The sequence below is a fragment of the Leptidea sinapis genome, chromosome 2 (genome assembly GCF_905404315.1).
Source record: "Leptidea sinapis chromosome 2, ilLepSina1.1, whole genome shotgun sequence".
Taxonomy (NCBI): domain Eukaryota; kingdom Metazoa; phylum Arthropoda; class Insecta; order Lepidoptera; family Pieridae; genus Leptidea; species Leptidea sinapis.
In genome coordinates, this window is record NC_066266.1 from 7,639,750 (window position 1) to 7,657,846 (window position 18,097).

At 33.1% G+C, this 18,097-nt stretch overlaps 2 protein-coding genes across 4 annotated transcripts in view; one reads left to right on the forward strand and one right to left on the reverse strand.

Annotated features, from left to right (window-relative positions):
- LOC126976118 (guanine deaminase) overlaps positions 1 to 18,097 on the forward strand; it is a 338,523-nt gene that overhangs the window by 105,937 nt on the left and 214,489 nt on the right. The gene's annotated exons all lie outside the window — the stretch shown is intronic.
- On the reverse strand, positions 261 to 17,574 carry LOC126976255 (mannose-1-phosphate guanyltransferase beta). Of its 3 annotated transcripts, XM_050824508.1 has the most exons (7): positions 17,418 to 17,574; positions 12,144 to 12,323; positions 11,587 to 11,829; positions 11,117 to 11,246; positions 8,495 to 8,656; positions 6,479 to 6,643; positions 261 to 3,696 (listed from the first exon to the last, which is right to left on the reverse strand). In XM_050824508.1, the coding sequence occupies exons 2-7, from the start codon at positions 12,315 to 12,317 to the stop codon at positions 3,461 to 3,463; spliced, it is 1,110 nt and encodes a 369-aa protein (XP_050680465.1). In that variant the 5' UTR covers positions 12,318 to 12,323; positions 17,418 to 17,574; the 3' UTR covers positions 261 to 3,460. The 3 variants fall into 3 exon arrangements, with proteins under 3 accessions (XP_050680465.1, XP_050680469.1, XP_050680455.1); XM_050824512.1 differs by lacking the exon at positions 12,144 to 12,323; XM_050824498.1 differs by lacking the exon at positions 17,418 to 17,574 and having other exon boundaries at positions 12,144 to 12,590.

Below are 18,097 nucleotides of genomic sequence, written 5' to 3' on the forward strand. Positions count from 1 at the left end.
TCTAGATTATACTCTTGATGGATGTCTAGCAACCGATGAAAACAGACTAGGTTTATTACTTTAGTGTACGTATGCGTCTTATACTCGCGTGCATTGCTCATAATAGAGGTTAACAGTCAACCTCAATTTTGTTCGATTACACAGCTGTCATAGTCTATCTAGACGTATAGATGATCTAAGACATAAACATCGGATTTATAATTAGGCATTGCAAGCGAGAAATAATGATAGGTACGTATAAGAATAAAATAAAAAAAATGTTGTAGGTATAATCTTTAATAAGCTATACAAATTGGTATGTACTTATATACTTTATAATTTATTATTTGGAATAAATAAAATTTACTTAATGTTAATGTCCTCCAAACATTGCACAAGAAAATACTTAAAAATAATCTAAAAAAAACGGCATATTTTTATATTCAGGCTGGAATCATTTGCTTATAAGTGGAATGTATACTTTCATGTTTTCAATATACACTATAACTTCTTGCGTGCGTACAAAAGCACACACAGTTTTTTTTGTATTACATATTATATACATCTGACTGGGTCCTCCCGATAGTAGTGACTGATTGTTGAATGAGAATTGAAGGAAGTTTTTTTTTATGAAAGTAAGGGACGCGACGAGCAGGACGTTCAGCCGATGGTAATTCATACGCCCAGCCCATTAGAATGTGGTGGCACTCAGGATTCTTGAAAAATCACCAAAAATTCATACTACAATTGTGGTTGTCTTCCTTGAGACAAAAGATGTTAAGTGTAATTTGCCCAGTAATTTAGTGAAATTGTAACTGTATTTTTATTACAACAAATATCATTAGTGTACACAAAAGATGAACAAAAACTTAACAAATTATATACTTATGTTTCTCGAGAATCCATTGGTGGAAACACCATGAAAATCGGTGCAATAGTTTTTGAGTTTATCGCGACCAAACAGACAGACAGTTGCGGCGGAGGACTTTGTTTTATAATATATATGCAAATATATATGACGCGATTACAAAAAACTTACAAATAGGTACAAATTTAAGTTTATATTAGAATAAAATCTAAATGTACACTGTAATAATTGTGCGTACAAAAATTAATTAAAATGTAATAATTAGTATAATCTTGGAATTATTTAAAATCTGACTCGCATACGAATGATAGTAAAATTTCAATTCAATGAATTTTAAAATCCAAAAAAGTGAAAATCTTAACAAACTTCAAAAAACGACAATCCAAATATCTACTATTTCTAAATATAAATTTAGCAAATATTACAATCATCAAAATACCAGATAAATATATCTAAACATATATTATAAACTTTCGAATAAGTATTTTATTATTTACTAAAATTATTAAGTTTGGTTATGTCGGAAACCAAAGAATACAAAATAAAATACCAAAAAGCTAAGGGTTTGTGAGAAAATGAAAAAAAAACTTGACGTTGGGCCGCGTTCACTAAATGACATAACGTCACACAGGACTATTTGACAACTCATAGCTTTTTTATCTGCACCCATGCTTTAAATCCTCTATTAAAGATTCTAGAACAGTTAGCTTATTTCCAACATTAAAACATCCAATGTCCTAATAACCATTACATCATCCATACGAGTGTTGTAATGAAATACAGTACAACATTACAACACTTGTTTGGATGATGTATTGGTTATTTCAATGTGAGCAGTAAGCTAACTGTTTCAGAATCTTTTAAAGAGGATTCATATTATATTCATAAAGTCTTCTATGCAACTGCTGATAATTAGATATTAAAATACACATGTAATAATATTAACCCACATTCGTGTTTTAATACATCTTATTACACACAACAGTTCCATAAATAACTAATAGAAATCAAAGAGTCCAGAGACACTTTACCACGGCATTTGTAAGTTACCACCTAAATGGGGTCACTTCTTGCACAGTACACGCCCGCTGCGCCGTGTTTTCGTGTTTGTATAAAGGATTTAACCCCAGTTTACTGTTTGTACTGTTGATTTTATTAAATTTGTTAAGAAAATTGAAGACTGATCTCGTTGTTGTTTTCAAAGGGAACACATAAATTGTAAAGTAGCTGCATCAATATACTAAGAAGTACACTAAATCAGTTTTAAAGTGACATGTCACTGTTAGAATTTGAATTATAGAGTTAATTTTTTAATCGTAGTGTCTGACGAGATATGCTGATACGCGCACAATATAAGATAATATACTTAGAATAAGAATTGGTGTCCAACTAGATACCGCACTACCTAAGAACAATAGCTTTTTTAACACGGCAACTATTAGATGCTTGTGTGCGTGGCACCTTGACACTCAATGGCATCTTTCAAATTTTGTAACATTCGCTTCTTAACATTGAAATTAATAAAATTAAAATGCTTTGTGATGATATGTGATCTAAGTGTCTTTCTTATTTAATGTTATATTCGTTTTACAAAATTTAACTACGCGACCCGGCATTTTAGTTTCAAATATTAGCAAAGTTTAACAGAACATGTGGCACGTCAACATCACACATAGTTCGAGACTGGCTCGAATACGCTTATTTGGTCGTAGTATTAGTTCCGCACTTTGTAACTACGCCTGCGGAATCTAGTTGGAGCGCAGCGGAGACCAATCCTTAATCTAATATAATATACCTACTGCTGTCTGTTACGATCGAACTAACAAATGACAATATGTCGAACATGCACCACCAAACCCTCTTCGGACTTAATTATTTGCCGAATTAAAAATATTCTTTAATAGTATATATACCTTATAATAGTGTTAATTATTAACTTTATAAATTAACGATTAGACAATTATTATGACAACTCTTTAAGTATCATTCGAACAAATATTGCAAAAACATTAATCTAAAGAAAATAAGCTTTAAAAAATATAACACATTAATAAAATTCGTACAATAATACACAAATATACTAACCTACAAAATGCGGCGCTATTCACAGTGTATTTGACAGACTGCAATCATGAATGACAGAAGTGTCATTGCGTAGGTAAGTACTGTCAAAAATGTCAGTGTCAAAAATGTATCACGTCCGCAGATAGAAGATGAACAATAAATGCGTCACTGAAATGGCAATAATAACGTGACAGACACATAAATTAGATTGGTTTCGAGAGTAAGTGAGATACACAAACAATATCTGCTATCCCTTTCGCGAATGCGATTTTCTTGGTTGGGCCCAGTTCATCAGCTCCCATGGCTGCTGTGGTGCAATTCTATTTAATTTAAATTCAAATTTATAATATGTAATTGAATGATTTGGTGTGAATTCAGTTAATATTAAAATATGGGATGTTCTCTTTTACGTTGTACAAATCGTCCAGAACGAAAACACGAAAACATAACACGTCACAGACAATTGATATCTCATTTACATACACAGCGAATGTAGTGTTCATCTTCTATCTATGGTCATATGACTAACAGTCATTACGAATTCAGTCTTTACATTATAATCTGTGGCTCCGGTACTGACAGAGCTATAGACTTATGCGGAAGTACTTGGCCACCGTTGACATAGAGTTCATCTTTGACAATGACGTCTTCCCCGAGTACTGTGCAGTTCTCCATTCGAACCCATCGTCCCACGATTGATCGCCAGCCGACGATACAGCCATCAAGCCAAGCGTGCTGTCTTACAGTCGCGCCGCGTAAAATCGTGCTTCGTTTTATACACGCTCCTAAAAAGTAGATATAAATTTAATATACATACAGTTGGTTTATACGTTATTCAAAAGAATTGTTTGAAAACGTTTGTATGGTAAAGGTTAGTATAGCATAAATGACGTTCTTAATGATACCACAGATTGGGAGTGGACCACTCTCAGGCTCTTAACATGTTAACATATTTTTTCGATGAAATAAAAAAAAGCCCGCTGAGTTTGTTGCGCCCGTTCTTCTCAGGTCTGAGGCAATCGTTTTGGAATGGGTTTTTGACTTTCAATAAGTGATGTCAAGTCCTATTTCGAATAAAAATATTTGAATTTGAATATGTTCATAGGTTATAATTAACGTGCAATGAACAACTAGACTCACAATCACGCTCAAAATTGTCTCTCTACTCCACCTACGCGTCTATTTGGCAGAGCCTTCGTTCAGACCGCGCTTTGACTACATCGCCACGCAATGAGAAATTTTTCACAGAAAAACTTTTTAAATAGCAGCATATCCAAACATGAAAAGAATGGAGTGTCGTGATGTGAAAATTGTGTAATTTGACATTTTAAATCATTTTGCTTAATACTCCCATTTCATTTGCTAAAACAAAAAGTTTTTGCCTCGTGTTCGCGCCCCAGCGTCTAATAACCGTAAACACTTTGAACATTACTGCCCCAAATAAGGTATGAATTTGAATGTTTCAATATTATCTGTCTAAGTTAATGTTTATATATATATATACTCGTACACATTTTTGCTAATGTATAACCCTATGTAATTAACTAATAATTAACAGAAAGAAATCTGTTCCTATTAAAAGTTAAACAGCATTTATATAACGATTACATAATAGCAAAGTTTATTCATCAAAAACTTCAATCAAATCAGCGCACCAATGCTTTTATGTATGATTTGGTTAGTGAAATTACTACCGAGACATCTTTTGCCTCAAACCGATAAGCGCAATCGCACTACGTGTAAGAATTTTGAGAGGCACAGTATTGTCAATTAACAAAAATATCAGTCGACAGTCGAAACTAAACTCCATTTATTAGACGCATTAAAACGCGGTAAAACTAAAAATGCAAAACTTAAATACATCGTTTGAACAAAAACTAATTGTTTTTTGTGGTTTATTATTAATCGAATTGAGGTTTTAAAAAAAATTAATGTTGTTTTAAAAGTATCAATATGATAATTATTATTATAAAATCTATCGATGGAAGTTAGACCTATTCGTCGCGACGTAGTAAGGTTTCATTGATAATTTCTAGACTAAATATTCACAGTTATATAGTACAGTGAGAAATAATTATTATTTTTAACGAAAACAAAATATAGTTCCGACACATTTCGTATTTATATTTCAACATTTCTAAACCACTAGCTCATTCAGTAATCTGACCTCGAAGAGATAGCACTTCTGCTATATAAACACAGGAAAATCCTCCTTTTTTGCTCAACGATTTGCTCTTATGCTTCAAACAAATCTACAAACTCCTCCCATCTGAATAATCTGATGATGAATTATCCCAAATCGATGATCTACCTTGAATTTCGATAGTAAAGCTTTATATACCTAAATTATACATCGCATGCAATTAACAATTAAAAAACAAAACAATAGTGAACACGTGTTGCACGTAATGAAATGAGGTGGGTCACTGGCGGCTGAATGAGTGAGACACCATGCAGCTCTATAGTAAATAATGGTGGTGCGACCATAGTAGCGACGCGATCTGTAACAATCAGTGCATGTGAAGTGGTCGCGCAACCAAACGGACACCAGAAGGCCTACCATCAACTTTTAATTCGCGATTCAAATCCAATGCATATCAGTTTAGGTACCTAAACTGAATCGCTAAGATTCGTACCATGAAGTGTCTATAACTGAATGGCGTTTGAATCGCTTATGGAAGAATGAACGAAAGAAATTTGTGTGTGGTCCGCAGTGTGAGAAAGAGATGACGCTGTACAGTCGTTGCATAAGTATGTCTCTCTTACTCGAACCATATGCGTTGCATTTCGAGACCTATAATGATATGATTTTAACGATTTTTTTGCGTAGAAATTACTACAAATATATTTTAAAATTGCGTTTTATAGCGTCAAATTATAAACCATTAATAAGCCCTTTTTAGTACTTATTAAATAATAGTAATATGTATTTAAAGTTCTTTGAATTACAAATTAAAGGTTTTCTTTGTTGTTTTCGTAAAAATATACTGATTAAAACGAGTTATGAACGCACCTCTATTGATATTTGATTTGACATGAACACAGAATAAATTTTTTTAAATTCGTTCTTGCGAACAAGCTATAGCCAGGGACCTTAATGCCTCGTCTTTAGTATTGTCATTTTCGGTATTTTCGGTAATTTGTTTTCCAAAAAAGTCCAATAAAATATTCTCATCTCATGTTTCATCAATACCATTTTCCTTTTCTGTATATTTTCACTATTTTTAATAGTTATTATCAAAACGATTCACTTTCCGCTAAGAAAGTAGCAACTTTTTTTGAATCGCTCACTTTGACACAAGCTATCCAGTTTAGGTTGAAACATTACATCAATGAATGAACGAACTAAAACAGTTTTCGATTCAACTACATCCTTGATTTGACGTCAACCTAAATTGAATAGCTCTAATGGGGTTGTGGTAGGTCCGCAGGTAAGTAACTCCCTATAAAGCTGTATGTATTTTGTAGCAGCTGTGCCTGGTTGCGCCACCATGGTGTCCCGGTGTAATACATCCCTTTATCTAATAAATATTCGATCGAAGTAAACAGTAATAATAAACATCTCACCATCTTCAATGATGACATCGGGTCCTATTGTTACATTTGGTCCTATCCTGCAGCCGTTGCCAATAGTTGCTGTCGGGTCAATCAAGACATTGCCTACAATACCAACTCCTTCGTGTAGTTTCGTTGAATTCTTCTGTCTCAAACTGTTCAAGTAAAGACACATGCCTGTAAAGCAATAGTGTTACAAAAGGTAAAGTGGCTTAAATTTATTACTGATTTCCATTTTGACTTCCACAGCATGACTGGTGAGACAAAAATGGTACTTAATGATGTAATATTTGGTGATCACATAATATTATTTAAATAATAACATTAAAAACTTAGTTCGTTTATATGTCTACATAGATTGTGACAGCTGTGAAAATGTCAAATAAAATAGACTTAAGATCTTCTTTAGAAGTTACTAACGTCTATTTTGACCAATTCACGTACACTTACACAAAGTGTCACACAAATCGTGAGTGTAAACTAATACTCCTGGCCTGTATTTATCTAAGTTTAAAAATATACATTATGTGCCTTTTTTATGACAATATGGTAAGAGACGAGCAGGACGTCCAGCATATGGTATTTGATACGCCCAGCCCATTACAATGAAAAACCCAAAAATGCTGAGAAACCCAAAAATGCTGAGCGGCACTACAATTGTACTCAGCACCTTTAGACATAAGATTTTTTTTATTCTTGAAGCAATGCAAAATAGTGGCATAAATCATTAAATTTCTTTGTTAAGAAATTTATAAACCACACCTGTTTTTTGTTAGATAAGGAAAGAAAAATCATTTATTCACTCAGGTCTCCCTGTGAGTCAAAAATGAAGAGATCCGTAGGAGAACTAAAATCACCGACATAGCCTAAATGGTGACGTTTGAGTGTTTTTGTTGCATCAATTTACATATTATATTGTATTTGAAATGATGTGTAAAACGATAAAAATGTAAATGTTGATTTAAAAGAGTGGCAATGAGTTTCTTGCTACTTCTTCACACTAGCTCAATCCTTTACGAAGTAGCGGTATTTTTTTTTGACATTATTAAGTATTATTTCCTAAATGAATAAAGTGATTTTGATTTCATTTGATTGCGAAACTGAAGTGCCCACTGCAACAGTGGGCAGGGCACATAGATCGACAAACAGATGGCCATTGAGGTAGGCGACCATGTCCTGGAAGACAAAGTGTTGGTAGGCCCCCCACAAATGGAACGACAATTTGTTCAAGATTGTTGGAATACTTTGGATGAGGCCAGCACAGGACCGATCGACATGGATATCTTTGGGGTACACCTTTGTCTAGTAGTGGTTGTCTTCCGGCCGATATGATATGACTCAGGTCAATATGACACTGTAAGATATCAAAGATAATACCACCACTTCGAAAAAGTTATCTGTATTAAAAGGCATTTATTTTCTCAAAATTGATTCCTTTAGAATTCTTTTTGATGTCATTTCTTATACTACTAGATACTACTACCGCTTCGGAAACAAATGGCGCTCTGAGAGAGAAGAAGCGGCGCAAGAAACTCTCCCAGCATTCTTTTTTTTTTGCGCTCTTTTCAATAAAATATACAATATTGTACAGTCATTTCTATCGCTATAAAATAATCACAATCTAGTAAGAGCAGTGGAGTAATAGGATTTACGACAGAGCCATTTTTTTATAAAACATTTAAATTTATTTATAGATAATGCCTGAACAGTGGCTGGGACTTTATTGTAGAAGTGTATACATTTACCCTTAAAGCTATTATGTATAGTATTAATGTAGTTTCAGAATTTTACATGATATAGGTTGGGCAACCCGTGAGGTATCAAAGGAGCGTAAGCAGCCTTTAATAAAAGCATAAAATTACTTCATTATTATCATCATATTCCAGATATATTGTTATCATCATATACCAGATCATTAGTCCATGTTATTAAAGTTAAGTAAGCATAAACATAATTAAATAAGTGGGTACAATTTTGAACATCAAATTCCTTTAAAGCAATATTCTAATACTGTATTAATATAAATACCTGTCAAAAAGTCCTTTGGTTGACCTACATCCATCCAGAAACCTTGTAATTCCATCGCATACAACTGACCATCTTTTGCCATGAAAGGAAATACCTCCTTCTCAATAGATGTGGGACGTAATTCAATTCTGTTAAGCACTGACGGGTTAAGTATGTACATACCTGGAAATAAGTTTAAAAATACTTTAATGATAATGTAGTAATAATTCAATTGGAGTGTAAGCGAAGAATTTATTTTTAAATGTCGTAAGTTGTGTTATATAGTGGGTAAGTACGTGTTTATGTTAGAATTGAAGGTGAGTGACATTTTAATAAAAAGGTATTTAAAAGACAACTGCAAACAACAAAGAGCGATTGAAGATTAAATCATAAACGACGACACAAGTTTCGCGCTAAACCTGCGTGAATCAACGCTAGTAGGGAAGATGTCCTACTAAATCGGGGCCCCCCGCTCCAAGAACTTTATGCGTACAATTACAAAGCCCATCATTACAATATATATAAAATATGAAAGTTTTAAAACATTAGATCTGAGTCATATGGTGTACTCGTCGACTTTGGAAAAATAACCCCTGATATAAATATATAATTAAGGTAAAATTTTTTGTAAGTTCAATTCATAATATGCAGCCAAGAATCTATTTGAATGTCACATTTCTTTTATATCTATGTAGCTGGTTCCCCGCGACTTGGTCCGCGTACACACGGGACTAAGCACGTGGTAGCGGAATTTCAATTCATTTTATGCATTAAAAGAACACTCTTAACATATTACGCTGTAGCCACACTTGTTGTAAATAATGACGTGTTCTGTAAAGTCGTATTACATTATTTTAATCCATACTTTCCGCAGCGCATGTGATGTAAAGAATATTTGAGAAATTTTTTACACCTTGCACTAAATTTTACAATATCAAAGTTAAGTAAGGATCCCTAATTAAAAAAAATGTATATAATATAATAAAAATATATGTGACCCGGGGATTATAGTGTAGCATCCCAACAGTGAAAGAATTTCCAAATCAGTTCAGTAGTTTCTGAGTCTATACAATGCAAACAAAAAATCAAATCTTTCCTCTTTATAATATTAGTATAGATTATAAAAAACAACTTACCCACATAATTATAGAGTACAATTATTTTATCTTATTATCTATCATAAATCAATTCAAATAGTTCTGACAACAAAAACTGATTTGATTTTCTTGCTAAACAGCCAATTTGATAAGATTGTACGGATAAGTATTTCATGATAGGAAAACCCAGTTCTAACACATGGTCACTTGAAACAAAAGGGGCTTTTTATGACAAGGGATGAAACAAAAAAATTACAGGGCCACTCAGGATTTTTAAAAAACTCATCTCCTTGAGATACAAGATGTTAAGTCTCATTTGCGCAGTTATTTCACTAGCCACTGCACCCTTCACACGGAAACACAATAATGCTTATACATTACCGCTTCACAGCCGAAATAGGCGGTGTTGTGGTACCCATAATCTAGCCGCCATCCTGAGCAAAGGAGCCTCACACTGGTAGTGTTGTCATCCCCGGTGTTTGGAGCCAGCCCTTTGGAGCCCAGTGCCATTTGTATACATGTTGTGTTCACACACAAACTTTTTGAATAGCTTCTCTGTTGTGTGTCACTTTCCTTAGAATGTTTTCATTCACCATAAGAATAATGAGTTGAAAATTGTACATGATTGAGGTTTCAAAAGTCAACATCACATTGGTATAGGTGCAAATCGAACCTTCACCAGCAGAGGTGAGGAGAGGCAGTGACTCTACCCTTAATGGTACCAATAATAAGTATAGATGCCTTAAAGCTTATAACACTTATGTAGCCATGTTATATCTACCTTGAAGTACTGTAAAAGATCTTAATTTGGTTTAAGTTCCGTAAATATGCTACAAATAGAGAATCCATGAATAGGGAATGGTAATTTATATGGGATGATAGGAGATACATTCTTAGGTGACCATATTGATTAATTCTTACCTTCAGGCAAGGTAGTGATTTAGTGAATTTTGTAATTTTCCTTCAATTGGTTGTAAGTAGGTAGGTATTTTATTATTATTGTAGGACACATTTACAAAGGATATTTGCCATGCCATGCACTTTTTTTTATGGAAAATGAGGACAAATAAGTGTATAAGTCACCTGGTGTCAAGTGATCACTGCCGCACACATTATCTTGCAACACCAGAGGAATCATAGGAGTTTTTCCTGCCTTTACACTTTATACATACTTTTTTTAAAGGTAATCATGTAATATCGTCCTGGCACACCACACAGGGAATCTCATCCCACAGAACCATTTATACCAATTAGATCCATGTATAAAGAAATGTTTATCTATAAATACAGGAATTGGAATTCACTTTTTTTTAATCCACAACTAGAGAATACACTAATAAAGGAAGCGCAAATAAGAAGCTTTTACTGTACTTAAAAGGTACCTAGTTTATTATTGCAAGTTACTTGAGGGACACACTCGTAGAACATGACATCACGATGGAGAGAATAGTTTACTCTGTGATGTTCAACTCAGCTGTAGTAAGGTAAAGTAAGTCCAAAACAATTTGATTTTTAAATAGAAATAAACATTGTGTTCAATTCAGACCTGCATTAATTTTATTTGAAATGAATTCTTGTGGTTTTTCTATAAAGCTCTCTATTTGTCCATCATCCTTGTATAAAACAACACCATATTTGGATGGTTCTTCAACTTTAGTCACTACTATTGTACCTTCCTAAAATTTAAAAAATAGAACTTAAAATTAGACATAATTTGACTGATTTGAATCCATGCAATGCAATGTTGTTTTATTTAGAGAGTATAAGCTTGTGGAAGGAATAAAAAAGAAGAATTATTGTCATAAAATAAGTTAGATAATAAATCAGAAATCATTAAAATAATTGACATCTTTTTCAACTTATGCTAGTAAGTAAATCTCATCAAGACTATTTCTTTATCATAACTTAAAGTTACATAAAAGCAGAATATGCATGTAAAAGTAAATTTATAGTTTTTTTTATAGTACATCATTGAGAATGTGTAATTATACATGGTAGAAATATGTTTTACATTACCTTTCCATGACTTCTGTGAAACTTGGCAAGTTCTTTAAATGGAAAATCACAAATTACATCAGAATTAAGTACAAAGAATGGTTCTTCACTGGAGCTTAAGAGTTCTCTAGCCAAAGCTAACGGACCTGCAGTTCCAAGTGGTTCCATCTCATGGGAGAAAGTCAATGAAACTCCAAGTTTTGATACTTGCTCAGTTAATTCTTTCTCCATTTCAACAGCCCTGTATGATACTGCTAAAATAACCTAAACAAGATAGTTAAGGGTTAGTGTTTACCCCCTTATTCATAATGGTCCCCTAACTTAAAACAGCTGCTAGGAAATGTTTTTTTCATTATGACTTAGGTCAATAGAAGAATACAGAGTGAGAATTAGCAATGCTTTAAGTTAGCAGACTATTATGAATAGGGAGGTTAGCCTATACTGACTCCCTCATGTCCTAATATCCATCACACTGCTGTACATAACTAATAGCTTTATATGTGTATCTAACACATATAAAGCTATTTAAAAAAGCTATTGAAAAAAATACGTAATAAAGAGAAAAGATTCAAACTTACTTGAGTGACCCCTGCTTCTACAAGGGCCTCTATTTGATGCATAAGAATAGGTTTATTAGCAAATTCCACTAAGGGTTTTGGTCTACTTAGTGTGAGCGGTCTCAGTCGGGTTCCATAACCGCCGACCAGTATCAGGGCACGAATTTCACCCAACTTCTTATCAGATCCACACATTTTCCACTAGATTTATGGAATGAACAATAGTAGTATAGTAGTCTAACAACAAACTATAGTAGCTTTAGTATTGTGTTGAAATATATGGTATTATCAACATATACGTGGCGTATTATTATCTATTTTGTGACCGTGTTTGTATGTACTTTGTAAAATATAAAGATTACGTCTTACATAGATTTTTTTTTTTCTTTTTTTGGCAATAGCGTTTACTTTTTGCCAATAACGTAAATTAAAAGATTGGGAAACTAAGTTAAAAAGGATACGGAAAACGGGAAAGGATCAGATAAGTAGAAAGAGGATTGAAACGGATATTAAAAATTTCATAAATATACATATATACTTACACAACATTACAAATATTTAAACTTTAATATGATTCTGAAGAATGAAAGATGACAATATTTTATAAAAATTTACATGGATACATAATTAGACAGGATATACAGGTAGGAAAAGGAACATTAAGAGATATTAGATCATTCAGGAATGAGAAGTGGTCGTATAGAGAACATGAAAAGAAAAATATGTGATCTAGATCACATTTATCGGATTCACATTCACACATGTCAGTAGATACAATGCCTAATCTATTAAGATGAACATGAGTGCAAACATGACCCAAACGCATTCTTATGATAGAAGAACATACTAACTTATTGCATTTGGCACGGAAAAACCATGGTTTAAATGAAATAAGTGGCTGAAGGTTAAAATATTTCCTGCCTTTTGATTGGCCAGTTTCAGTCCAAAGTCTATTCCAGCAATCCTGAAGGTGAACTATAGGAAGAGCACCTAGATCCTGGCAAAAACTTTATAAGGGAAAATGTCGCCATCGACCACGGCTTCATTAGCTAGTTGGTCTGCTTTTATATTACGAGGAATGTCCCTATGGTTGGGGATCCATACAAACAAAACAGAAAGACCAAAGTGATTGCATTTATTTAATAGATTTCTTATTTCTATGACAACAGAAGAAATATTTTTTGATATAAATGGGAACCTATTGAGAGACTGTAAGGCACTTTTTGAATCAGAGAAAATTATTGTTTTTGGAAGTTTAAATAGAATAATATATTCAATAGCCTTAAAAATACCATAACATTCCCCAGTAAACACCGATGTTTCCGGAGGTAGTTTAATTTTCTGTGATATTTTAAATTGAGCGTGATAGACACCTACACCAACAGGATCCGAGGAGGAATGTTTAGACGCGTCTGTGTAAATATGATGGTAATCAACCCAAACAGTATTTTTAAGAAGATTAAATGAAAAATTTGTACAAATATCGTGCTTATTTAAATCTGAGTTAAAATGAATTTCTGTAAGAAACATTAATGCTTCAAAGCTAGTACTGAAAAGAGGATAGTTAATGGATCGATGAATAGGAGCTTTTATGTTGATAAATTTCTTAAAACTATTGATTAGACAAGGTGGTTTTTTATTTGACCAATATGCAGATGAATCTATATAATGAGAAAGTTTCTGAAGTTTGTTATAAAGAGAGTGGTTAAGAAACTGAAAAGATCGGAATATAAATTTGTCTGCTAAATATTGACGACGTAGATGTAGTGGAGGATCACCACATTCTACTTGAAGAGCATTGATAGGACTTGACCGCATAGCACCAGAAACTACTCGTAAAGCTTTGGACTGTATGAGATCTAGTTTTTTAAATGCCTTAACACTACCAGGCTCCAGCAAGAATGTACCATAATGTAATATACTTTTTATAAGAGCATTATATAACAATTTCATACAAAAAAGGTGCGCACCCCACGTATATTAAGTTGTAAAAGCTTACTCTTTAAAATACTTATTACGACATTATTTATAATAGGCACAATTTATATCTAAGAACGCAGCTATTACTGATTTATTATTTGAAAATGATAATTGAATATCAGAAATGAATATACTTAAGCTATCAATAGTACTTTTCCCACGTCTGAAACCGAATTGGGATTCACATAATAGACCGTTATGCTCAACAAAACATTCTAAACGATTTTTTATAAGATGTTCTGTAATTTTCATCAAAACAGAAGAAAGTGCGATTGGGCGATAGGCAGAATGGTCTGAAGAACACCTATTAGGTTTCAGTACGGGAATTATTTCTTGACGTTTGCACGTGGAGGGGATGTTACCAGATCACTGTCACTATGGAATTTATAAGAGATAAATAATAAAATAAAGCATCATCATCCAAATGAGAGATAAAGGAATACGGAATACCGTCCAGTCCAGGAGCAGAATCCTTAACATGAGACAATACACCTTTTAGTTCAGTGAGAGAAAATGTACTGTTTTAACCAAAACAGTTATCATTATTTATATTTATTACAGGGTAACCAATTATTAAGTCTTCAGGAACGAAAGGTGGAGCCAATTTATCTAAAAAGCTATTAACTAAATGAAAAGGGATTGATTTTGGAGATGAATCTTTGTATGCAGATCTAAACCTTCTTATATTTTGCCACACAAGAGATGGTTTGACATCAGGTTATATTGAATAGCAGAGGTTTTTCCAGCCATCAAATTTCTTTTTCTTTAGAAATTTTGAAGTTTCTGACATACTCTTTGTAAGAATTTGAAAATTCTCATCAGTGGAACATTGACAGTATGTAATTTCAGCATATTTTCTTCTCTTTACTGCCTTAGTACATTCGTTATCCCACCAAGGAGGAGAATTAATAAAACCCAAAGAACTATTTTTAATTGGAAATATCTCATTGGCAACCTCAATAAAGATTCTTGCTAAAGAATCTGCACACTGAGATTCTGTACCTGGATTAATTTTTGGAAGTGTAATAATTTTGTTTTTTATTAGATCTTTATATAAATCCCAATGAACATCATTAAGCTTATATTTTAAACGAGGATAATATGATTTATGTAATACTTTATTGTTATTATTGCAGGTTGGAAATGATAATAATAGTGGGAAGTGATCACTACCAAAAGTAGATTGTAATGGATCCCAGGACAAAGAAGAAGCAAGATTAGGTGTAGTGACTGTTAAATCTGGAGCACTTGGGCCCTCGTCAGAATGAGAACGTCGTGAAGAACGACTATCATTTAATATACACAAATTCACTGAATCAAATATATCTATTTATGTGTTACCATAACTATTAGAAGATAAGTAACCCCAAGTTTTCCTGGCGACAGTTAAAATCACCAAGGATCATAAAAGGCTTCGGAAGAATTGAAATAATATCTATAATTTCATTTAAGATTGCAGAAGAAGGATGAGGTATATAAATATATACATAACAGATATTTTCAACTAAAGCAGCAATAATAGAAAAATCATTACTGTGAGAAGGAATAGAGAAGAGAGAAAAGGAAAGAGGGTGTTTCACAAGCATGACTACTCCGCCATGCCCATCCACACGATCTTCTCTGAGACATGAATAACCACAAATCTTAAATAAAGATCCTGGTTTCAACCATGTCTCTTGAAGAGCACAGATATAAGGTTTATATTTATTTAATAAATAAATAAGATCACTTTTTTTAGGAGCAATGCTTTGACAATTCCATTGAAGAACTTTGTCCATTATTTGGTTTATAAATTTGAGTATTTGCAGAAACTAATAAGGCAGCGTTGGACGGTGAAAATTCATTCGATTGACTAAGAGATTTTATAAGAGAAATAATTAAATCAATTACCGAGAATTCCAAAGGATTTTCATTTTCTTTGTTAATTAATGCACATCCACAATACAGGGGGTTGGGGAATATTAAAATCCCTTAAAATTTCTTGGTGAGCAGATTTGTCATATCCTTTGCTAGTGGAGGCTTTGGTTTAACAAAAACAGTTTTTTTATATGAAGTATTGTTTATAGCTTTAGGTGTTGAATGTTGATGCTGGGTTGGAAAAGTATTAGGAGTGATGTTAGGTGATGAGAGTAATGTATCTGCATATGAAATTCGAGAGACAGATGGATGTATCTTTGAAGCTTCTGAATAGGAAATACAGTTTTTAGCCATTGACTCCTTTATAGCTCTTTGTCTTTCATATTCTAAACATTTTTTATCAGTTGCAAAATGGGAACCTTTGCATAAACAACAAGATATAAAATCATCTTGAACAGAGCAGTTATCACCAGTATGTCCTTGACCACATCTAAAACATCTTGGTTTAGATCTGCATTGAGATTTCACATGACCAAACCGACAACAATTGTAGCATTGAATAGTAGGATATATATACAAGTCTACAGTAAGAGAAGTGTAGCACATATACACTTATTTAGGCAAAAACTGACCATCAAAAGTAAATACCACAGACTCAGTACATTTAAGATGGTTTTGTCCATCAATCATCATCTTTCGTTTTATACTCCTAATTTTTATGATTGGGCCACAGCCAATAAGAACAGAAACATTTTCTTTTATTTTCTCTTCGGACCACTCAGCTGGTACTCCTCTGACTATTCCTATTCTACTCACAGAAAATGATGGAAAAAAGCCTTATATTTTTCATTTTCTAAATTTTTGTTTTCAACTAAGTCATTTGCATCTTGGTACTTAGAAAAAGAAATAGATAACCTATTCCAGCCTATCCCTTTTAAACTTCCATTCACAATATTTTTAATAGAATTTCTTTTGAGAAAACGTCCAAATGTAACTGGATGTAAAGTAATATTATCATCGGGAGATGAATACTGTTTCTGAATCTGTACAACAAAAGGAGCAGCATCTAATGAGTTATAAACAGGGGGCTGTGGCTGTGGTGGAGTGTCTGTGTTATTTTTGTTTGGTCTCTACTACTATAGAAGAATTATTGCAGGAATCGACTTTGGAAAGAATTTGTTTGTCACTAATTTCTACAAATTTGCAATCACTTTCCTTAATATCCTTCTTATTACCACGGTGTTTTCGTCGTCTTTTATTACAGTGTCTGCAGATTCTGGGTCGAGCTGACACTCTTTTACGGCCACTAGATGTCTGAGACACAGAACCATCTGTATCCATCGTACTACCATCGTCATTGTTGGAAATTGTCACTACATGACCTATATCAGGGGCTGTCCCCCCAGGATCATCCGGGGGTCCATTATATCATAGAAAAGTGAAGAAAAGAGGACTTACCAAAAGGATGAAATTTACACAAATAAACAAATTTACACTTTAATAGAAACTAACTACTAAAATATATACAAACTACAACTTATCTGATCAAAATATCAAAATATTTACATAAAATTTAAATTAAAAATTATCAAAATTAGGTGCGACCGATCTTAAGTTTCCCGCCCTTTATTTTTTCTACGTAGGAATTGGATATTTATAAACAAAGACAGCAATTGATTACTACAGAATATACAATCCACTGATAACACTTACTCAATCTTAGTTGTATCGCAATACTGGGTCAGTGATCGCAACGCAGTCTGGCACAACTATCTAGTAAGTCTATCTATTTTACTATAATAATATATATATATATATATATATTTATTATAGTAGGTAGGCGTGTGGCTGCACCACTCGTGCGCAAATTATTTCGCCAATGACAAGTGGATTTTTATAGGGTTAGTTTCTAGCCTGGAACAACACAATATTATACAAAATATACACTATATTACATAATATTTGTAGCTTAATATAATTATATTTGACATATTTACATAAAAAATTACAATATGACTAAACACAGACGTTAACAGACATTCCACAATTTCTTCTTCGTCGGATTACTCTTGACAGAGCAGTCGTGGTCACGTCGAACGACGAACGATTCTACGCCAGTTATCCCTGGCTGTTGCTTC